Source organism: Limanda limanda, chromosome 2 (assembly GCF_963576545.1).
Source record: "Limanda limanda chromosome 2, fLimLim1.1, whole genome shotgun sequence".
Classification (NCBI taxonomy): Eukaryota; Metazoa; Chordata; class Actinopteri; order Pleuronectiformes; family Pleuronectidae; genus Limanda; species Limanda limanda.
In genome coordinates, this window is record NC_083637.1 from 21,514,229 (window position 1) to 21,539,327 (window position 25,099).

General features: G+C 38.8%; 1 protein-coding gene across 1 annotated transcript in view; it reads right to left on the bottom strand.

Moving 5' to 3' along the window:
- rbm20 (RNA binding motif protein 20) overlaps positions 1–25,099 on the bottom strand; it is a 45,468-nt gene that overhangs the window by 7,128 nt on the left and 13,241 nt on the right. The window contains exons 2-6 of the mRNA XM_061066943.1: positions 9,433–10,474; positions 8,630–8,694; positions 8,142–8,251; positions 6,662–6,762; positions 299–445 (exon numbers count right to left, since the gene is read on the bottom strand). Coding sequence (XP_060922926.1) covers positions 299–445; positions 6,662–6,762; positions 8,142–8,251; positions 8,630–8,694; positions 9,433–10,474 — 1,465 coding nt within the window. The remainder of the gene's footprint in view (positions 1–298; positions 446–6,661; positions 6,763–8,141; positions 8,252–8,629; positions 8,695–9,432; positions 10,475–25,099) is intronic.

The window sequence follows — 25,099 nt, forward strand, 5'->3', positions numbered from 1 at the left end:
AAGCCCTCTGACTTCTTGTGGAAATCCTGGCAAGCATCCTGGCCATCTGTTGATTATGTGTGTGTCCAAAGTAAGAAGATGGCAGTGACCTTTGACCTTACATTTAGCTAATCTTAATGCTTGGTGTTTCAGCCGAGTACCAACCACCTCACATGTACTGTAAAGCATTTCTAATGTGCAACCAAGGGAGAACATTTCAAAATGTCTCTAGAATGTATTGACAAACAACAATGTTATTTTAGAATAAAGGACTAGAAGGGGGAATATCCCTTGTACGTTTGAGGGTCTTTTATTGTACCTGATGGGTGGAGCGCATCAGGATGTAGTTGGTGACTTTGCCAAATGGTAGCCCGAGGTTGATGACATCATTCTCTGTGCAGCTGCCTTCAGGGAGGTTGCAGATGTGAACGACTCGCCCTACAGTGTCTTTTCTGGGTGGAAATGACTGCAAGAAAATAGGTACAAACTTTGAGTAACCATGAACATTGTAGGATGTATAACATGTATATATTTATAAACAGATAAAACAGCTGAGCTGCTGTGTACAGTCACTACAGCTGTTATCTAAGAACAAAAAATATATAAGGTTAAGAGATACCATGTAACTACAAAAGTTGTGGAGCTATTGACATAACTGTAATTATGTAAAGATAAGATAGGTGTAACCCTGACTGACAACAAAAAAATATAATACCAACAATGTCTAAATGATCTTTTGACAATCAGTTTAGCACATCAGAGTGAAACATTCTGCAGGCACAGGAAACTAGTCTGTCTAACATCGGTGTAACACTATCAGACAGGATGCCATGTCACTTTCCCTCCTTGATACAACCCACATCATTGCATCTATTAATATTCCCCTGGCTGAGTTGCAGCAATGATAATAAAAGTTTTCTGGTTGGATTAAGACAGTGGTGTTTAAGTACTTGGAAGCCATACTTGAGTAAAAGTACAGGTATCTTACCTGAAAGTGACTGGGGTAAAAGTCACCCGTCAGAAAATGACTTGAGTAAAAGTCTTAGAGTCGCTCATATTAAATGTACTTAAGTATCAAAAGCATCTGGTGTTGAAATGAACTTAAGTATCAAAAGTAAAAGTACCAGTACCAAAATTAAAAATACAAAGTGCTTTTTATAGTAGGCCTATACAGACCCAAAACAGCCCAAAATGTTTCTCCTCTAGATTTATTTCAACTTACTGAAAAATTATAACAGCAATATGCATATAATGTATATAATGTATAATTTTACAAATTTTGAACCCTTGATGCTGAGGTTCAAATAGTAATGGACCAGTCCATCTGAACTTCTAGAGACAACAAAGAATCAACACAACAGAATAAACAACTGCCTATTGTGTCTGCCCAAGAACATTAATAAACCACAGTAAAACCACTAAAACATTCTGTAAATATCACTAAACATGGACCTATCACTTTCTAATCAGTAGAAGGAGTGATACACAAAGCCCCTTATGATAACTCAGCAATGGGAAACAAGTTCTAAGCACACAAAATAAAATAGTCTCTCTTTTGTTAGCCTGCACTTTGCTAGTGCAGAGAAGAAAAACTCACTGGAAACAGTCTAGTTTTGCTGCCAAATTTCAGACAGAATACAAGACTGAACTGAACCGAGCTCTTGCATGAGCACCTGGATAATTCCAAAGGGAATAAATAGATGGGGAATGTGCTCTTGTTGATTAAGTCCCTGCCCTTTGTACACACATCGCTACTACCGATTGGATGGTTTAATGAGGTCCTCGGATCAGTCAGTCACGGCCCTGGCGGAGCGCCCACTTAGTTCACTGCCAACACTGCGAAGCTGTGTATAGGTACAACTCGTCCACGACTCAATTGAAGTTCCACCTGAACACCGCACACCGACCCTGGTTCGTGGCGGTGCGTTCTCGGTCTCAACCTAGCATCAACTCTGTTTTTTATCCGAAGGAGCTGCGATGCACAACGAGCAGAGACAATCTCCCAACGGATCTGCAGGTTCATCGAGATGGATATGCGAAGGTTCTCGACTACTGATAAACTTATTGGACCCGGCATATCACATATCACATTCCGTCACGACTTACCATCACCAGACTGGTAGAAACCATAGAAACGACCTACGAAAATAATAAAGATCTCAATGAGGAAACACACTGCATTTTAATATAGCCTATAAATAGTGAATTTCATAATAAAATTATGAATGATTAATCGAAAATCGATTGTTAATTCTCCCGACGATCCATTAACAAAATTTAATCGAATGCCCATCCCTAATTTAGAGACTTGTCGGATGATTGGCCTCAGACGTATCACACATTTGACACAAGTCCTCCCTGGCTGCCATGTACAGAGACCTGCATTGCTCAACACCCATCTTTCTCCTCCTTTTTTATTCTAAAGAAGAATTAATACATGGGTCAAATTCAAGATAATCTGATATTATAACTTTAAAATACAAGTGATTATTACAGATATATAGACAGAGACAATTATTTGTAAAGCTTACATGCAGGCACCAAAAATCTTGAAGAACAAGCTGAAAAACATCTCAGTATTTCACTATAGGGCAGGCAACAGATAATAAACGTCTACATAAGAATTGTTCCTCTAATCGTAATGCCAGGGCCCCAATGGCAACTCCAACACTAAATATAAAAGATCCTAATTCCTGCAGAATTAGTTAAGCACCTGTGAAAAATCGATCTGGTCAGCGATAATAGAGGCTGCATGAGGTCACAAATTCCCTGACAGCACTTTAATTGTGATTATGAGCTATATTACCAACTTCTAATGCTTTCATCTTTCCCATTAGCCTCCCGGATACTTTGCCTACAACATGAACCAACCTTAAAAACACACCATCTGCCTATCTGCTGTATATTCATTATCGAATTAGCGGCTGCGCATACTATCTGATACCTTGTGTTTCTCTGACATCACTGCAGAGAGTGGTTGTAAATTCAGCTCATTATATCACGGAGTCTGATTTCTGCTGCCATTATACTGCAGCTGCACTTTTCCCAGAGCCCCTCCTCCTCTTCCTGCTCCTCGGGCTGACAGACCTGACGGACAGTCCCATGTGCAGAGCAGACTGTGGCTCCTAATTCCACCTTGGAACCAGCAACCAGGGGCTTTGTTTTTACAGAGAATTTGTTCAGGGAAAACCCAACACTAACTAACACTTCACACTGGGTCCAACAGCCATGGATTGTAACACGTAGAAAGGGCAGAAGGAGGCTTGAATATGCATGTTGAAATATAATCAGAGGGACCAGTATCAGTATTCAAAGAGTACATTAAGCACTGATTACAAATAATCTATAAACAGCAGCTGATTCTATGTCACAAGATCCCAATTTATAATTTGAAACAAAACAGTAAAGTGAATTTGTTAGACTCTAACAAATCAGATGTGCAGGATTTTGAACATTTATCTCTTTTGGCAAGTTACAATGTCACTGCTCATGTAAAACAAGAGACCTGGATGATCTCACTGTGGATGAGCCAGATTCCTGGCTATGCCACAACCTAATGGTTTCTGAGTTGACATTAACAGATTTAGATGCAACCGTGATAATTCTACAAACATCTCTGTGCCACTGCCACAACCAGAACACATGAAGGTCAACACAGGTCGGCCTCAATAAACAGATCCAGGAATAGGCTGTTTATGCCCGTGGAATATTAGAAAGAACAACAGTCTTGTTCTCTGCTCGATGTGTTCACTAATGTCTGAGCTATAAAATGTTGTCTGTGCCTGAAAGCCCCAGCACTTGCAAAGCGCTGATATCGCTCCGAGGTTGGCTCAGACTTTCAACAGTAGCTGTTTCTAGTGTCCGCAAAGCAGGAGTGCAGAGTTATGCAATGTCACGGTGTAATCACAAGTGTGTGGAGTCACGACACACACGGCCAGTGCCTCCACATGAATGGTCAGATTGGATTTCCAATAGGAGCAAAAACGTTGATTACATTTTCAGATCATAGAATTAGTCTAATAATGAAAAACTACAGGAAGAAATACATGTGAGAAAGTCGTATTTTTAATTCATATTGAGGCCAACTTCCTTGGTCAAATCCAAATTACCATCAGAATATATTTGAATTAAACAGGGAATTAAATGACTCAAATACATCTTATATTATTAAACCTATCTGCGTTTCTCATTAATGTAGCTTTATCATAAAATTTGACTTTTTGATTTTCATTCTTTATATAGGTCATAATTTATTTTACTTTAATGAATTTCTAACTTATCAGACCAATTACATCCTGAGACCACAGCCTGCAGTCGCCAGGGTAAAGTAATGACTTTCCCAGCCAGAGTGTGTTCAACCATATGTGTTACTGAAAACCTAACACTCTCAACAACAGGACCTGGAGAAATGGGGCCAAATGGTGTAAAGAATAACAACCATTTCACATGGCGCTTTCCTGTTTTCACCGACAGCACGTTGACTAACATCAACTCGGAGGCTGCAACTGTTTATTTGTACAAATCAGTGTCTGTGCTGGAGGATCCAAGTGGTGGTCAGTTGGGTTTCACAGTTTTACCCCACGTTCCTACACAGAGTGCTCACACGCCGATCCCTCAGATCATTTTACCAGTCTCTCAACAGTCCTGAAACTTGACACCGCGGCCGGGGTGTGTAACTCAGGGGTCTTTGGGTCTGATCTCCGTACAGCAGTTAGCTGTAATCCTGTGTTTATCTGCGTCTGAGTTCTGTTTTCACATGAAGCTACTGGGTTACTGACACTAACAGTCTGCACTCCAGACTAAGGCACACTTGTGTTTGAATAATCACACTCATGTGTACTGTTTGTGCTTTGACTTGTTTGTGTGTGAGCTACTTGCTGTTGTTCCTTATTTTTACTTTAGTTTATTTTCATTGTTTAAAAAATTGTTTTTCATTATTGAAATTTATGTGAAAATCTACTTTACTAAATAAGTGTTCTTTTAGTTTATTTTCTACTGTGAATTTGTATAATTGTTATAATGTGTTTAACTTAATTTGCATGTTGTACCTGCACAAATACAACACAAGTACAGTTCACAACTTGTCCCTATTTGTGGTTGTGGTTTGTGTGCTCTGTGCAACACAGGGATTTGAAACAATAAAACCCACCTGTTCTGCCTAGACAGGTGTGTGTTTATAGCAACTAGCATTAGCTCATGTAGCACCGCCTGTAAATATTTTCCGACTGATACAATAAAACCTATGTCAAAAACCAACTAACGGTTGGAGGCAGGACTGTCTCTTCCCCAAGAAGGCTCCTTTTTAATAAAGTAGGTTCCTCTGACAATGATGCAAACAAAAAATGCTTGAAATAACAAAATCTTCGTCACAAGTCAACATTTGTTGGAAGAACTGAATTACTTTACACAACATGGCCTGAGAATCTGTTACAGACACTTGTTGATCATGAAGATCTTAATCACATTTCTTTATGTGGCCAGAATTGTTCTGTATATTTTAATTTAACATTTTTCATATTATAAACTCCCCCTTTTTTAAATAAATATTGTTTTGTTTTTTAGCTTTTTCCAATATCTTATTTTACCATAAAAACATTATCAACAGTTTAAACTATTTATTCACTTTTTAAGTTCAGTGTTTTTACATTTTAAAAATGCACAGGATCGCATCAATATATGAATAGTATATATTATGCCTTATGTTTAAGTTCTGTTAGAATTAAATAAAATGAGTTCCTTCAATTGATACCTTCAAATTAAAATCTTAATTATTTGCGTGGTTAATCTTAGATTTGTTTATATCTATTTTACATTTCTCCACATGCTTAAAATGACTTTGAAATGTCTTTGCAGTTGTATCCTAAAACAAATGAAACAAATAGTTTATTTCTATTTAATGTGGTTAAATTAAATAAACCATGAACGATTTCAGATAGCATTGCAGTTACATGTGTATGATGCAGCTGAACCATGGCCCTGAGCTACATAAAACTTATTTTGTTCTGAAAGGCAGAAAATTAAAGACATTACAGAGTTGTGTCTGGTCTAAACAAACGTCTACAGTATGATGCACCTAAAAATGAGAACATGTATGTTTAAGAAAAAAAAACTTCACTGTTAAACAACATTTTCCACAATATAGAAGGTCTTCTCTTGTATATAGACATTTTATCACCTCAATTGGATCCAGGGGCTGGTTAATCATGAAGTGGCAAATATCTCGACACCCAGTTTCTAGCCAATACTTAGCGACACAGTTATATTTCCCAGTTCAGTGGAAAAGAGACGTGAAGCCCAGACTCACTGTTGGGCCCCGGCAGCTGTCAACTAGTGGATCTGGGTCCATTTATTCTACACAAAACAAATTTAGTGTTATTAGGCACCTAATATACTTGTTTCTGCTGTTATTTAAATTAACATTATAGTCTGACCTTTAGTGAAAAGAATACTTAATACTTACAACTGTCCAGTGCTCTCACATTACAAGAGACATTGAGTCAAACATTATTAATGACTCTTTCATTGAGCAGGACATAATCAAAATACAACCGTATCCATGTCAGAGTGCGACAGATGTTCCTTTACAACTGACATTTTTCAGAACTTGATTTAAAAACATGATTTACATGCCAAGGTCAGCCTCTAATGATTCTGAGAAAAATAATCCAAACATTTGTCTGACCTTTGACTCGGGCTGGTGTGAGGCAAATCCTGAGTCTGACATGGGATAAGTCGTCATGGCTGCAGCTGGCAAGTATGAAGCACTGGCTCCTGAGGATACATCTGTGGAAAGAATTACAAATTTGAATTTGAAATTGCCGTCATGCAGTCAAACTAATGGGGCGGGGTGATTACATAAATTGACTTCCATGAAATTAAAATATTACCAACAAAATGTCTCTTTCAAAAGTATTTGTTTTTCTACTGGGTTGAAAGAAAAGGGCTCAATACATGCATCTGTGCGGAGAAGCGATATCGGAGAAGTGTAATGATACTGTATTGTGATATGAACGTCCGCTCAGTTTCTCACTTAAAATCTATTGCTTGTTCCAGCAGTGGTTTGGTGAAGACAATGGTCAATTTGAAACCTAAATCTAAAGACAATAATTTTTAAACTTACAATATCTGAATGCACTGTGATTAAAATGGTATGTCTTCAGGGTTTCTGTATAATGGACTATTCTGTTATGCACAGAAAACTTGCACACTGAGTCCAATGAATTTCATTTAGATTTTTGTTCTGAAAATACCCAGCAGGAGAGGAAATGGTCGAGCAGTGAGGATGATTATGTTGCGCTCACGCTTCTTGAAAAAAAGAAGAAAAAAAACATCCCAAACTGAAACACTGCCAGGAACAATAAACAAGCTCAGACAAATCTGTAGATCAGCTTTGACAGATGCGAAAAAACAAGCAAATCGAGCCCGTTCTGAAAAATATAATGGCTCAGACCCGACATGTAACAATGATTGACTCTTGGGGTTGTATATATGCAACAATTTCGGAGAAAAAATACGGACATGGTGTGCAAATACCTTAACAGTCCTGACCTATTACCTCAAAAGAAAAAACTTCTTATTTAAAGCAATTCTGCACCAAGCTTTCTAAACACTAAATGCTTAGCATAAAGGCAAAGAACCAATAAAATTTTACAAATCTTATCAGAGTAAAAAAACAATCTTTCCAACACCATGAAAACATTAAATAATAGAGCTGACAAGTAAAAGGCCCCCCACTGGTCGTGCATCTAATATCATTATACGTAAGGGAATACTTATGGGATATGCAATACAGTGGAATGATACTATGGCTTTGATAGAGAACAGGTGCTCCGTATGTTATGTTACGGAAGTCATTCGATTTGTCCGTTTGGAGCAATAACATGTGCACCAAAAGTAATAAATGCCAAGTTTGATTTGTGGTCGCTATATTTTGGATTCCAAACAATTTATTCCAACATTATAAATCAATGCATCAAACTACACTGTGTGTTATAAAAATAAGCTGCCTCATTCTCTCGCCCCACTCTATATATACTCCCCCAGCGCCCTTCTATCACCCGGTTTCACATATTCCAGCAATCATAAAAACCTCACGCGAAAACATCACCGGTGAGAAAAGGGAACACTCGTCTGGTCGGTGGCGACGGGGGGGGTGATCCTACCTTGACTGGGGGCAGAGTAGACCATGGAGTTCGTCCCTCCGGGGTTCAGAGCTCCATCAGAAGGCCTGCCGGCAGCGTAGTGAACAGCTCCAGCTGATGCCACAGTTGAGCTGCAACAATCAGAGAAGGCTGATTTTAGCTGCCTCTCCCCTGCCTTGCGTGCTCATATCTTGTGACAGAGCTGATATTCATAGGAACATTAAGACAGCTGTTTATAGAGCGAGGAAAAGGAAAATAAAATGCTTCCAATTCTCAAGAAAAAGTTGTCCTGAAATGATGGATGGACTGCACAACTGGTTAGGGGCTGAATAACCAAACCATGGTCTTAGAAATAAAAGCAAACATTTACTTGCATTTTTTTTCTACAAAACCAGAATAAAGCAGCTTGGGGAATATCTGAAGTTGTCTCTCAGAAGTAAATTGCAATGGAAGAGCAAACAATGTATCACAGCCTACTCCTGTGAATCAAAGAGTTGCAAATGTCTCACCATTCATTTGAGTACAATGTTCGATTCTGCAGGTGTAGTTTTCCCTTCACGTGCTGGTCCCAGTCCTAGAAAGACACACACACACACACCATCCCACATGGACTAAATCAACACTCTGGAAGCTCAGAACATGCGCTCCCATGTGCTTGTGGAAGCTCTTCGCTTAGAACAATTGAAGAAACAAGATAACAGGGGCTGCCCTTCAAAATAAAACATTTGGGTTTTATCAGTTATTATCAGGCTGAAAAGAAATACGTTTTTGAAAATCGTGTTACCATGTGAAATATGGTCATGATTTAATATATACTTAAAAGTTCAACTTTAATCTTGAAATCTCAAGTTTATTCTTGACATTTTGACTTTATTCTTGTTATGTAAAATGAAAAGAAAAGGGTCTCCTATGATTAAGTGCAATTGTTTCATACTGAATAGCAAACATTTTTACTGGATAGATTTGGAGACACATATCTTTGTCTTAACATTTCAACTTTATTTAAAAAATTCTTAAAACACTTCTTAAAACACTTTAATTTGTGCATAAATAGTTTCTGAAGCTCACTGTATGTATAGATAGAGATTAATTGAGCAAGAGCATCTGAGTTTGTCTCATTTTACTAGACAAAAGTTGCTCTAAAAGTTGCTTTAAAAAGCCAGAGAGAAAGACATAGACAGATTTTTTAATAATAATAATAATTTAACTTTTTTTTAAATTCTCAATTGTTCATTTTAAATAATGAGCTTACAAATGTAACACTAATTGTATTTTGGCATGTATTTAGGTTTCGACCGATCACTTAACTCACCTTAAGGTTGTAGACCTTCTTGTCACAGATGCTACACTGATGTGGCAGCTGAGTGGGCGTGACTGCGTGGTAGTCATTGACCTGATAAGGTTGAAGTTTCCTGGTACCGGAGGACAGCGTTTCTTCGTTTCCCTGCAGGGTCTGGTAGCCCCCAAATCCCTGCACGCCACTTGAAGCCAGAGAGGAAACCCCACTAGGGTGATTGAACTTGGGGTCAGAGGTTGGCTCCTCTGGGTTGTACAGTTCAGTTCGGTGGCGAATCGGCTGCCCGGCTGATGTCCACATGTTGGTGGCATTGGAAACCATATCCACCTTTCCAGTGTGATTAAAGCCAGCAGGGCTTTTCCATTGCTCCTTATGCCCAGTGGAGTTATAAGCATGCATGTTCTGATCATTGACACTAAAAGCAGCTTGTTGTCCATGCATATCCTGCCTATAGAAATCGCTCTGAAAACCTGCATTGTTCATGTTTTTAGCCTGAGTGTTAATCACTGTGAACTGTCCATCACCAGCAGGGGCTGATGCTACAGACGTCCCTCCGACTTGGTTATACTGAAGACGCCTGTCAGTATCAGATGGGTAAGCTGACCCTGTCTTTTTGCCGTACTCCACACCCTGCTGGCCCACTGGCCCCCCGCCACCAGGATGGTTCAGTCTCTCTGGATTTTGGTGGAACCCCCCAGTCACCAAGGCCCCCAAGGCTGAATTTGAAGAGGGGAAACCTAGAACCCCTGTGGGGAAGGCACCCTGCTGATTCCCAACCATGGCTGAAGTCCTTAGCTGATTGAAAAGCGGTTGGGACATGGCGACATTGGAGAGAACCTGATTGAGAAGAGCGGCGGCAGTGGCAGTATTCCCCCCCTGAGCCAGTTTAAGGCGCTGGAGGGTGAGCTGAGCCTGGAGCTGAGCGAGTTGGAGGCTGGCTGGAGTCAGGAGGAGCTGCTGGTTATGCTGCTGGGGCCCCGTGGGCACACAGCCTGGAAATTGAGCACCCACCTGGAGGCCTTTCTTATCGGTGTTGTCCACAGGTACCAGACTGAGGCTGTAAGAAAAAAAAAAAAATGTCATTCTCTAGAAGTGGGATTCAGGCACTTTCCACAGACACAGAAACATCAGTCAGATCAGGTGGCTGATGGAGTCTGCAGACGGTCGTACCAGCTGCATGAATCCAGCCAAGGGAGCACGAGAAAACATGAATGCATAGAAAATACCACAAGGAACCAGTGAGAAATAGGAAATCAAAGGGTTAATTAAGAAAAGGAGCAGGCGTTCATTAGACTTTTAAACAATTAAACTGCCTTCAAAAAGAATTAGTTGAAGGCGACTATGACCAGCTTTTGATTTTCAATTACAAGGTAAGAAAACTGGCTGTGGAAAAGGATTGTGGAGCACATAAGACTGCTGACCTGCCGTCACCTGCAAATATAAAATCAAACTAATTTTCTTCAATGTAAACAACAGTGAGTAAAAACTTCCAGAAAAAAACTGTCGGAATCATTCTTGCTGTATAAATGAAGGGAGCAGCAATCACAATCGAAATGGAGTAGTTATTGTCAGTAATGGTAGAGTATGTGAGTAAGCATATTGTATATCAGGCAGTCTCGTTGTAATCATGGTCCATGATGTGTTAAGATTTTTACGTTCATTAACCATAAAACTATTCCATAAAAAAATATATCACTTGTATTTCAAACAGAGATTTACACTGTTGACACAAGTTTCAGCTCCTCGTGGTCACACAACTGTTTTTGCAGCGAACAAGTCAAGTCTTACGACTGATCCACTGGCAGATGGCCCGCAGTTGGGCACAGCCATCAGTTGTCTGTCAGTGCTGCCGGTTTCAGGATAAACCAAAGGAAGTTGTCTGTGCCAAGACTTATTACACAAGTGTTTGCTGCTGATGAAGGTGTTCTCGAACCTAATGTGCATTTTGTTAAGTGTCACCAAAAGCATTTTGGTGGTATGGTTGACGAAAGTAGCAAGAGAAAAGGCAAATGTTCATGATTTCAACTTACTATTATGAGTACCCAGAATATTACTATATTATTTTTGAACATCAAAACATTCACAAGTGCTCAGCAAACATGCTGATAGGTGATTTTTCAGAATATCCCCCTATATTTAAAAAATGACATAAGTTAATTACTTTTCACCACTGATGAGAAGCCACAGCATCTCAACTGTGGGCAGGCGATGAAACATATGTTTAATTTATCTGATAAATGGGAAGGTTGAAATAAACGGTGGACAGCTGTACGATTCAATCATCCAAAGGCTACATAGCCCAAGTGCCTGTTTTACCGCCAGTTGAATGTAGTGAACACCACCTTCCTACAACACAAGCTGCTGTCATAGAGCCGCTTCCAGCCACAGGACTCCCTGATGCTGTGACCCTGTTTGACTGGTCGGTCCTGTCCTCAATTTTTGATGAATGCTCTCACATGCTGTCTAAACTTAGTCCACTCACTATTCATCACATCATCTATGTTAAGCAGCCAACACCCCGCCTCCTATCTAGCTACTGCTGCGACCGACCCTGCTGACAGGTGATGGGTCGATCAGATAATCCACAGTGAATTTTTATTGATCAGCAAATCATAATACTGACACAGAGATATTTTAAAGCGATCCTTCATCTGGAAAGATGGGTTAGACACTGGGTCTTGGTCCTTCTTAAAAATGAAGTTCAATTGACATTAATATGAACCCTTGCAACTGAATCATGCTTGAGATTATCACCTCCAGCTCTGTGTTCCTACTGACTCATTTGTCATCATATCATAAGCATGCTCCTACTGATTTACAGTATCAAATTTCCTGGTGAAGACACGTGGTCTGAATTTCAAACTCAAGGAAACTACGTACGTTTGTTTTGATCAGTTTCACTTGATTCCTACGACTGAACCCTACCACATATGTGCTATTCTAAACGTTAGCAGAATCAAATGATACAACACTAAACTTGAGGTGACTAATAAGTGGTTCCACATCACAAGGACTTACATCTTTATAACTTTTCTTTACTTGTCATAGGCTGCTAACCAGTCAAGACTTTAAGTGTAAACACATAGCAGAGATTTGACTCACTTTCTTTCATTCATTTTTAACACTGCTGCTCTAAATTAAAAAATACATTATTTGGGAGTATCAGTGAATATTAAATCTTCTAATTTACCAAGTGAATATGCTTTCTACTTATTATTTTATAAATTCTGTAATTATTTCCATTTTTTCATCGTTTACAATCATTTTTTTCACAATTTTATCACTGTCACGCTGTTGTCTCACTAATTTCAGGCAGATAGTCATAACGCACACTGGATTAGAAAATAAATCGTAATGTTATGTAATGTCATAAAAAAACCTAATCTAATTTCATGGTTCAGTCACTACAACTGTGTAAAAGCTTAATGCTTAAATTTCATTCAAATATATATAATGTTAAGTAAAAAAATGTCAAGTTACATTTCAAAAGTATTTAAGTGATTGTAATACAACTCACTGCAAGGGGTGAGTTGTATAAGAAAATAAATCAAGAAAAGGTATAGGAATTAAGGTAAAGGATCACATAGGTAATTTTGCATCGTTTAGGTTTCATGTACTGTATTTGTAATAAATACAATAGTTAAAGGTCAAACCGACCTATATGCTCATGCTTTATTCAGGTATTCACGTTACTAATAACCGAGTAATGTTGGGCAATTGACGTTCCATAGTTTTGCTGCTGAATGTACACACTTAAGTGAACAAGCACGTTGATAGAGATAGACTTACCTCGTTCCAACTTATGACTCAAAGCTATAAATACTAGAGTTGCCCTCGCCATCCCGAGACACTGTGTCCCTAATATACTAATATGGACTCTCGGGCAGCTGGCAGAGTGTGCTAGACACTTCAAACCGGTCTTGTGATGGCGACAGGGAATATATGTGTCAAACTAAGTGCAACCAGGTATATCAGGGAAGAAGAGTTTAAAAGAGTCACACAGGAGTTCCTGTAGACATGGATGACAAGAGAGAGAAACCTGCTAATGTTAAAATAAAATAAATAAAAATCAATGACATTATTTTTCAAAGAACCAAGCCACCAGGAGACCTCATAAGATGTGCTTTTACATTTTATATTTAATAATAATAAAAAAATATATATAAACTAATGGAAGTGAGATTGAAAGTAATTTGTATAAATGTAAGTTGTAACAAGCACCGAAATGAATGACATAATATTTCAGTAGATCATTTGTTGTTCTTTCTGCTAAATGACAAATCGATAAACCCAGTGATTTACAAATTGGCTCAGATGGACTCTTCTTCAAACAGACCACAGATCTGCTAAATCCGGAGCTTTAACACCTCCGCCAAGGGAAGTGATTTCACTCCTGCTCGTTTGTTTGTCAGCAGGATTATGCAAAAAAAAACAACTGAACGGATTTCCACAACACATATTGGATGGATTGGACACATGCCGAGACTGAACCCATTACATTTTGAAACGGATCTGGATTCATGATTATGTTTTCATTGTCTTGACACTTTATTTTGAAATTTTAAGTGATTTCACAGAGACTAATTCATGGATCTTGATGAGAGAAATTCGGCACATTTAGGGGACTAATATTTAGTTTGTGCAATTCAATGTGGACCCAGACAAAAATCAGATCTAGTGAATTGAAATGATTTTTTAAAAAGGGACTGTTTACACCTCACTTAGGGCCTTTATGGGTTTGTATCTGCATTTGTGCAGAGAAGCAGGGCAGCAACAGGTTACTTATGTATGATATACTCTTTTTATCCCAACTGGTAATACTTAAAAATTTACCATCGATGACATGTCAAATATTGAGCAACCAGAAAAAACTGATTATAAAATATGTTCTAATTATGCAAGCTAAGCTTTCTGTAGCAGATGCAAAGAAGCAATTGCTCAAGAACTGAACCTATTAGCAGTAGCTATGAGAGGAAACAAGCCTATTTGACCATCTTCTGTACTAAAGAAGTGTCTAAAGGATCAACACAAAACCTAAATATACTTAACTCTTTGCGGAAAATACCAAATATCCATATCAAAACAGAAATGTACCAGAGAGCTTGGATCAAGGTCTATTTATGTGTGCAAGCGTCACTACCACTGTTGCAGGACAAAGACAACGAATATCAGATTATCAGAAAATGATATCAGAATAAATCTTTTACGAGACATATTTGTGGCTCTGATGCTCTGACCCGTTGTTGTTCTTTTAACAAATACAACAACAGTCTGTTTTTCATGTGTTCCTACTGTTCATCATTGGACCTCAAAGTCTTCATCATGGCAGAGCTTCTGTGTCATCAGACAGTATTGTCTCATTCGCAAAAATAGCCACTGGTGATCTTTTAAACACTCATGCACCGTAACACAGTTTTGTGGTGTTTTATAATAAATTAGCAATAGGGTATATAAACCATAAATCACTTTTTAAAAGATAATAGCAAATCAGGCTTAGAACAATTATAGGCCAAGTCTAAATATTTATAACAAAGCCTGTGTTTAAACGTAATGTCTGACTCATATCTACTAATATCCTGGCTTTAATGTAGAGGACAGATGTCAATTGGTAGATCTTTACAGCCACAAGTGAAACTTCTTTCTTTCTGCATTAGTCCCTGTCTTCCTTCTTTGCCTCAAACACCACATTTAGCTCTAATTTTTCCTGTCTAATGTTTTTGTATACATTAACCATATTTCACAGACCCTCACATTATAAAGATAACCTGCACAACGTATTAGTGATACTGCACCGGAGCTCCGTTGTAGAACTACTGATCAGTTTTTTGAAAACAACTTCCTATTATTTTCGGAACCTATTCCAGCAAATGATCGATGAATATTTGAATCAACTTCCTCCTGACTTGCCCGTGAGTGAAGTGTTTGTCATCTAGTGTTAAGCCTGATGTCAGGTGTAAAGCCTGACGAGAAAGGGTGATAGTCCTGGTGTCCAACTTTAACCCTGCTGAACACATGCTTTCTTTTCCCGCTCAACAAAGTGCCAATCGTCCGTCAATCATTCATTATTATCTATTTAAAAAACACTCTCCATTTTAAATTAACTTTAAATAAATAAAGTAAAACCACAAAATGTCATATATAAATAAAATAAAGCATGAGAAGTATGTTTATATTGAAAAAAAAAACTACTTTTTAGCATGAACCATTTTCATAAAATTCTACACCTTCATAACTCTAGAATTAACAAGACAAGAGTTGCTTAAAACAGTTGAGATCCAGTGCTGCATCATTACATTTTTTATCTTTTTTACTGAGTTAGTTAAAAAAAACATTGTGAATGCTGACTTTACAGTTAAACATGCATTTACACAGAACTAAAGTAAAATAATCTAAACAAAATATCAGCAATACTCGGCAGACATTTGGATCAACATATATCTGGTGGCTCAACAGGACCTCTGAATTAATCGGATAATACTTGCAGCAAACACCATTAGATATATGTTCAGGACAGCTTTGGATAACACACCTTCTGGTTTAAAAGTCCACGTCCAAGCTCCCTCCAGGTCCATTGCATAGAAAACACTACATGGGTCCAAAGAGTCTCAACAGAGGAAGTAAAAAATTAGAGGAGGGATTCAAGTCCAGCTACAGAGCACCCCTCCACTGAGTCCAATAAAACATCCAACAAAATGTCCTGCCACAGCGCCACAGACAACCACAAATCCTGCCTACAACACGGTGCAGCTGACCAGACTTACCACCACATTAACTACCCTTCTACAGGCTTTATGTCGAGAAGCGCACCTGGTGATAAAGGAAGGAACACACAAACCTTGAGAAGACAGCGGAGCAGCTGAGATCCAAGTTACACCTCTAACACTGTCGCTCTACCACTTCTCTGACCTCCACCTGTCCAGCAGCTGAGATTGACATGTGTCTCTGCCCTCTAACATGACGACTAATGCTGGCACATGTACACGACCATAACATCCCTGCCAGTGGTCTTTTCCCTATGTGAGTGACACTGCATTAACCGGACAGGCAGAGGAGACACCATGTGATGAAAAGTCACAAGTGGTCGGCATGTGTGTGTGAGGACATGGTTAGACCAACACACACACTGTGTATATTTACAGCAGAGGCCTGCAAATACAGTAAGTACCTGCTTGAACTTCCACACAGGCAGTAGATTGGCCCCAGTGAAGATGAATATAGACACAAATGTAAAGTCAGAAAACAACCATTCAACCAAACCATTAATAACGAATAATACAATTTCACAGATGAAGCCTCATTTAGTCTCAGAGAGAGAATAATTTTTCTGGACTGGAGTCTTGTCACAGATGTTTCTTTTCAGTGTGATTGATAATTGACAGGCAGAGACGGAACGTTAAGTCTACACTCATGGCAGTAAATGAGAAATACGGCCTACAGCTTTGAGCAAGGAGCAGTGTGTATTTAGAAGCTGAGCGAGAGTGTTTACTGAACATTTCTAAATGTCTAGCTGATATCCTCGCATTGTATTGTTTTATCTCGTCTGTGTCTCTGTTTTTGCATTGTGAAAATATGAAAACTAATGAAACTAAAGTCATAATGCCTGAATTGAGGTTCAACCTCATACGTTATTTGCAGCTGCTATAATTTAACTTTTAAGTTCTGTTAAAAAACTGTATATACCTCAAATTCAGACAAAATGGTGCAATTGCATGGTGCAATGGTGAATTGAATTATTTAAAGCAAAGGTTAACAATATGTTGACTCTTCTGTTTGAATGACTTAACACGATACTTCTTTAATGTTCATATGAATGTTGGACCACATTTAATATGGTTTTTCATGTAGATGAGAAGTTATTTTACATATCACAGGCTACACACTAGACAAACTGAAGCTATAAAAGGCTTTTTGTAGAACGCCTACAACATTTCTACTGAATATAATGATGTTAACAAATGTTTCTGATCTTAAGGGATGTTGTTTAAAGAGCACAGCAAGCTTCAAATAAACTGCAACAACAGCACCTGCTGTTTTAACTCTTGGTTTGTGCTTGTTATGTCTCTTAATTACCTCCACTTTATAAAAGAATCAAGCAATTTTTTTTTAATATAAGTAAGAATATGTATGTGTTATTATGTAAATCTGTTAATATTTCATAATTACACAAATATGTATGTAATTAATTTATCTTTCCTGTTTTAATAGCACTTTATTAGGTTTTTCCTGTGTGTTTGTCTACATTGTAGTTTGTTGAGGTGTGTGGCACAAAAAACTGACCCACTGCAAAAGAGTATCCCAGCACAAAAGTACGTACAATAACATACATGTAGCATAAGCCTCCAGTTTTATATTGTTTTTCTTTCCGGCTGTCTTCCAAAGAGCTGTAGATTCCTAACAGCTGTAAATGTAAAACTTTATCTAAGCACATAAGCATTCAACTCCCAGGCAGGCATCAAACTGACAGATTTACAATCAATCCATCTGTTCCTATCACACCCACACAGACCAGCTACAAGTCACTTTCTTATCCTGGGATACTAATGTAATGCTATAGGATAATCCCCTGACTTAATATTATGATTATGATTATTATGATTATCATTGTGCTCATTAATGTAGTGAACTAAATGTTTAGGAAACAACATATTGGTCAAATGTATGCTCCAATACCAATACCCAAGTTAAAACAACTCAAATGTATGAATAAGTCTATAATTATATGTATTTATGCAGGCCAGGATAAATATATAAATTACAGAAATTAATACCGATTAGATTTGTGGTGATGATACTTTTTTGTCATATAGTATTAAAGTACATATTATTTTATTATAAGCCAGAAATCATTGATGTGGGAAAATTAAACCGTTAAACTGTGCTGATTTGCTTCGATGAAGCTGTAGAACCTGCACTTAGTGTTTTACTTTTAATTGTTAATTTTTGTTAATTTGTATTTGTTGTTTATCATATCAGCTGTTTCCTATTTCCCCTCGGGTGGCTTATGATCAAGAGAAGAGGAAAAGATTCACACACACACTATACACTACATTGTGTGTGTGTGTGTGTGTGTGTCTCTCTTTTTCCATCGGCCACTAGGTGGTGCCACATATTGCCATAACGGGCCCCTCAGCTCTTGTGTGTCGACCTGCCATATGAGGGCACTGTTTTCATTTCAATCTGCAGGTCATTCTGAAGTGGAGAATAGTCAAGATGTTTACATTTGCATAGAATGATCATACTCTAGTGAAACTTCGATTAGTCACCTTTGGAATACAATAAAAGTGACTGAAGAAAAACGTTTTCAAGAGCTGGGTAAAACTTTACCACACAGCCACAACAACTTAACACTAAAGGTACACAGCAACAAATGTGGATCCTTTCATTTACACACACGGACAGACATGCATGAACTGCAGAATACGTGACTCGAGGCACTAATCAAAAGGAGACCGTGAGACCCCTGACTCTCCCAATATGGCGTAAAGTGTTACTTACATTCCAGAACCTTAATTTAACTTTTCGACAAATCAGACACGTATAGCCACGGCCTGCAAAGTCAACACATAGCCACCATCATGCCATGAGAGACGCTTGGGGCGAGGTATGGGTGAGGATGCGGGGTCAGCTTGCCTTGCTCCACATTTGGCATGGTTGGAAGGGGGGAGTGGTTCCTGATTTATGGCGTCCCAGCCATGGGTGTAATTTCTTGGCCACAGAGACATTGGGTCTGGCCCCTTACGACCCCCATAATACTGTCCCGTCCACAGTAAAGCATCACTTGGATTCATGCCGCATTTCTCTGAAGATGCTTGTAAAGTGGTCAGATTTATGTTTGGGGTAAACCACAGGGTTTTATGAAGTGGTATCAAAAGGGAAACTAAAGTTTGCGAGATAACTATCATCACATTATGCCTGTGGTCATTTACTGTCAAATCCTTCTGTGATAGATTTACATGTTTGCAAGCCCGACGAAGCTGAAGTGATGTTTCTCTCCACTTCTGTCTCACATACACATAGTAAATTTAGGTGATCTTGTTCCAACCGTAGGGGACGGTGTAGTTTTGGTTATTGGGGTCAAAGAGAAATGCACAGGTCAAAAGAAACCTTCTGACTTGACAGCTGCCTCCCAACTGTGGAACTTTAAGACCTTTCCTGCAAATATGTCCCCCGAGCGGAAAACAGCAATTAGTCTTGATAGCTCTGATGACAAAGTGCCCACTAGAGGACTTCAGCGTGACACCTGTTTAAGGCATTTGTAAGGAATAAAATATCACTGGAAGCTTGGTGGCAAAGCTACGGAAGAGGATTAGAGCCTTTAAAATAAAGTCGGAATTGAGAAGACGCCTGTAATATTCAAAGAGTGAAATTGTGATTTAGATGGAAAAAAGTTATTATTGTGAGAATTAAGTCACAATTTAATGAAAATAGTCCTTATTATCAGATTAAAGAAAAGAAAAGAAAATTTAAGGAAATAAGCAGCAAGGATAAACCATGCTCATCTGAGTTCCACTGCATCTGAAAAACATCTGATTCTTATGATCACCGGGAGCTGAAGAGCCAAAAAGTCAAGTATTTTGTTATTGGTGAAACCTTAACAAAAGTATAATTTAACCTTGTGCTCCACACTTCTCATTTGAATGCAGGTGACCGGCTAAGCTTCTGATATCTCCCTCCACCATTAACCATAGCCTAAAATGATTCCCAAAAATTCAATACAATTTCCTTATAAAATCTTGAAGTGGCCCAAATTCTCTGTTGTAGTTAACAAAGTTGAAATGTCAAGACTGTTTTAAGAAATAAATAAAAATACTTATGTAAGCGCAAACAACTTCCTCTACAAAATCTAGTGTAAATGACTTCAGAATATGTTTTAGTAACAATGATATTCCTTTCTCTAACACAAACACAGTGTGGTAATCAGTATTTGAAGAGAGTGCGCTGAAAACTGTCTGTAAGGAAGGAGGTGGCTGCAGCAGTGCTGAAGCTGAAATAGCTTGTAATGGACAAATGCAAGATATACATACATCCTTGGAGTGTGTGGTTACACCAAGGTTGTAACACTGTGGCGGCTTGCAAAGCTGTCAGTGGCTCATCTAACTGGATTTCATGGACCAGAGGAGTTGACTTTATTCTCAACATTTCTGTTTAATTCTAAACTAAATAATAATTGTATTAATTTTAACTTTATAATAGACTTACAAAAGTCCTCCTCAATACAGAGATACAAAGACATGAAGGAAAAAAAATCAAAAAAATAAGTTTTTAAAATATTTGTAGGATTCATTTCTGGATTTAAAATGTTCATGATGTGCTTTTCTATAGTAGATAAGGAATGTTTTCAAATGTAAACCATAGATTCCAATTCTGACAGATTATCAACACTTGCTCCTCTTTTCTTATCAGGTGGCCTGTGGCCGCATTTGATGTAACAGTGCTGACAAGAGCTAGGAAAAGCCCCCATTTACCTGTGATCTGCTGACACTCAGTGTCAAACTGGGTGCTGAGAGCTGGGGGCCAGGTGACTGAATCTCTGAACAGCTTGCTTGGACTTTGGACAGGGTGACATCAGAGATCCATCTGGCTTGTGAAGGACGGCGACCTCACAGGCTGCAGTGAAAGTCTAAAGTTACAGCAGCTAAGCTCCTGTCACAGTAGCCACAAGTTTGACAGAAAACCAGTCCCTGTCCCTTAATCCTCCAGTCAGACAAAAAAAGAAAAACTGAGGGACTGTATTCGAGGGAGATTCACAGGAAATGGGGAACCCACTTCAAGGGAAAACAAATGAACGAAATTTTCCGTGGCCTGATTGTTCACCCTTAGCGAGATAAATTTGTTTTAATTGGATTAGAGAAATATTTGTGTGGTAGGAATTCTAGCAGAGAAGCGTCACAAGCCTCAGAGGTGAAGTAATACGAGGAGTGGGTTTGGATTGTGTTGGCTTTCACGACTGAGCCTGAACATTTTTGCTGCTGCTCTGAAATAGTTATTTATAGCTGCTGCCGGTTGTAGACAGTACATTTTTCACTAGCTGCTGCCGCGCTGCCCAGTGACAAATTAAAACTCAATAAGTGTTCTTTGTGAATTCTGAACATTTCAACATTTTCAATGGATTGTTGTGTATTGTACAGCCTTACTGTACACAAGTGACTGTGGGGCACAGTAAGCAACACCTCACTGGAGTCTTTCCCGACATTGGTCAGCAACATCAGAGCTATATTAGTGTACAAGGTGACGTAGCAATGATTCCCATTTCCCCTCCTTCCATATCCCCACCCCCCCTCCTCTCTCTCTCTCTCTCTCTCTCTGTCCGTTCTTACCTCACTCCCACCCTCCTCCACCTCTGTTCAAAGCAAGCATAGCATTTTGCCATCTGTCACTGCTGTCGTGTCTACAAATACCAATCAAACCCAGCAGTGTTGTACCACTCACTGACTTTCTAACCAATGGTAATGCAACTCCCTTTTCACCATCAATCATTGTTTTATAATTACTGCATTGCCTTTGAGCAGTGCCTAGGCTGACTTTAGCTTACTGCTCTATTTTCATATTTTAGAATTTGCAAAAATTCTGATTCAGAAAATGGATTGCAAGTTAAAGAAAGGCCCATCAGCACTGCGACAGGTGGTGGTACATGAAACAAAAATATCTAATCAATTCCGTGCAACAGCAATAAACAGGTATTCTTATATAGTCAGTGTAATATAAACTTAATAAGAGTGCCTACGATCTAAAAGTAAAGATTGTTTTAATGTGACCCCCAGCCTCTACGCACTTCCACCCCCTCATACTGTAAATTTTATTATAGTACGTCAATGGGCCTGAGCCATGATATAAATCCTGTGATGTCTTCCAAGGAGACATAAACTCCCTCACGCAAAGCAAATTCTCCATTTACGCCAAGCATGTGATTGAAATTGATAGTGAAGCAGGGCACCTTCACACAGTGTGAAGGTGCCTGAATCGGACAGAGAAGAAAGCAGAGGAAGATAAAGGGGCGGTGGGGGAAAATATTTGATTGTGATTTTTAGAAAATATATTTAATCTTTACAAATTAACATGTTTACTTTTTGGCCAAAGATTTAATTCAGTGTGAGAAAAAGCACAGAAACAGCACACATGGTGCCTAATGTCACTTTTAAAAACAAATTTTAAATTTTCTCAGTTATATTACACTATGCATGTAGGTCTAAAGGCAGAAAGAGAAGGGAGATTATGAAATAAATAACAAAACGCTACAGTGTGAGAACCTGTTATTTTTTTGTCTGTGCGCACAATGTTAACTTCTGCTAAAATTCCTTTGCTGACAACTGTTCAATTGAGATGGATTTCACACAGAAGGTGTTGACAGTATTCATTAATCTTTTAATAACTATGCAAATTGATTAAGATGTGAATACGGTTGTCTCAAGTGTCTCAAGCTACTGAAAGACAGAATTGCACTATAACGTATTCAAAGTGAAAACAACAGATGGGTGAAATATGAAGGAGGAAAAACATACACACACAGGGTGGACTCAGTACAGGCCTGACAGAGACAGGGAGGCATCACAGGCTGCTCAAATAGACATAAGTGCAAATAAGACCCAACAATGAAAGTGTGTAAAGTTAGCAACTTTTCCAACAGCTGCTCTGCAGGATCCCCACAATGACAAATGAACAAAAGGGGAAAAAAGGAAAAAGAGAAAGTCGTCCAGCACAACCACAGTGTAAGTGAGAAATCCCCCTCAAAGCCGGTGGACAGAATGGGTTGGCTATGCCCCGGATAAATGACCATCAAGGGATTTCACTGTGAAGCTGGTTACTAAAACAATACACACACTCATAAAACACCAAAGATAAAAGTATTCATTTTGTGTTTCAGCAGTTTAAAGCTGCAAATACATAATTACAAATACAAATAGTTTCATGCCCATACATTTCTAATGAAACTAACAATTTACAAAAAATTGTCCATACGTCTGAGACGGAGGAAAGCAGAGAGGGGGGGGGGCACAAATGTCCGATCTGAAGAAAAATGACATGATGGGATTCGACTCATTTGTTTAGGAAGTGCTCATGAAGAAGCAAGGAAAGAATTTATATGTCCACTTTTAATAAGCTGGCATAAACATAAACCACTTCTTCAATCAGAAACTAACATATTAAAAGTTGACATACACGTACAGTAGCAATGAAGCGTACTTGGTACATGCATAACAGCAAATAGTGGAACAGTTTCATGGAGACCACAATCACCACAAACAAAACAAATAAACAGAGTTGTATAAAAGTAAATCGCACAGATTTGCACAATATACAATTACACGTAACAGTGATTAATGCCCTGTCAATGTAGCTAAAATGTTAATGTAAGTGGGGTTTACAGATACTAATAAGAGAAAAATAAAGGCAGGGTCCAAGACTTTATGATTTAAAAAACTGTTAAGAAATGTAAACTTATTAGATTTTCCAAGTGGAAGAAAACTTTTTAAATGTTTGGAGAAATTGACGTCTATATAGGGAAACTGGAAAATCTGCACACTGCAGGGAGGCAGGAAGGTCACTGCCCCCCTATCTCATTCGTGAGTCACTGACAGCTGTGTCTGAGCTGTTCCAGACCCACTCACGGAGTCATGACTGCAATCTTATTTATTTCATTCGCTCCATTCTCGCTCACTCTGTAGGTTAAAGCTAAAACAGATCATGTCACTCACAGAAAAGTGGATTGGAGAGAACAGATTCATTTCAGCAGTGCAATTATAGCCATTTACTTAATGACGGTCGTCTCTAAGGGGAGGTCAGAAGCCACCACCTGTGTCCCCCCCACACACACACACACACCTCCCTAAAGTGTAAGTGATTAGCCTGGAGGTTAATCAACAGGAAGCTCCTCTGTTTGGCTGACAAACAGAAACTCACCAGACCCCCTCCCTCATCAAGTACTTTAGTTGGCCCATTAGTATGCCTGATTTATAATCTGTTTCTCAAATGCTAGCAATGACAGCACTGCTCTATTCTCTTCTCTGTTTATATACATCTGCACCTTTCACTTAATGTTTTCCCGTTTCAAGTCCTCTCCTTCTTTTTCACCCCCCTCTGCCTTCCCACTTTATCCAGCGAACTACTTTAGCAGTTTCCCCCCATGAGACAGATACACACAAAGATCTCTTCATTCCTCCCCGCCTCTCGATGATAGCTGTAACGGAGAGGCTAATTGCCGAAGCCAGGAATAGAGGTTGATATAACATTGTATCTATACTGGAGCCAGCAACATGATATAATGCTAAATGCAAAATTTCCTTTCGGACATAGACGTAAAATCTCATTGAACTCTTCTTCCAGGTGGAGCCAAAGTAAAAACTGTTTACAATCATGTCAACACTAAATGAAAATATCAAAGGCTAGAAGGCCTTTCGGAGCGTCCATACATGCACCAAGGCTAATACCCTTTATCACTATGTCTAAGAAAGTGAAAAGTTGAGATGCCGCCCTGAGGCGGCATCTCGTAGTCATAGTGACCTGGACTTTTCACCTTTGACCACCAATTCGAATCAGTTCATCCATTAGCCCAACTGAGTGTTTGTACCAAATCTCTCACCGCATTCTTGAGATATCATGTTCACAAGAGTGGGACGAATGGATGGACGGACCAACATATGGACCGAAAACATAATGCTTCCAGCCACTGGCAAACCAATTCCTG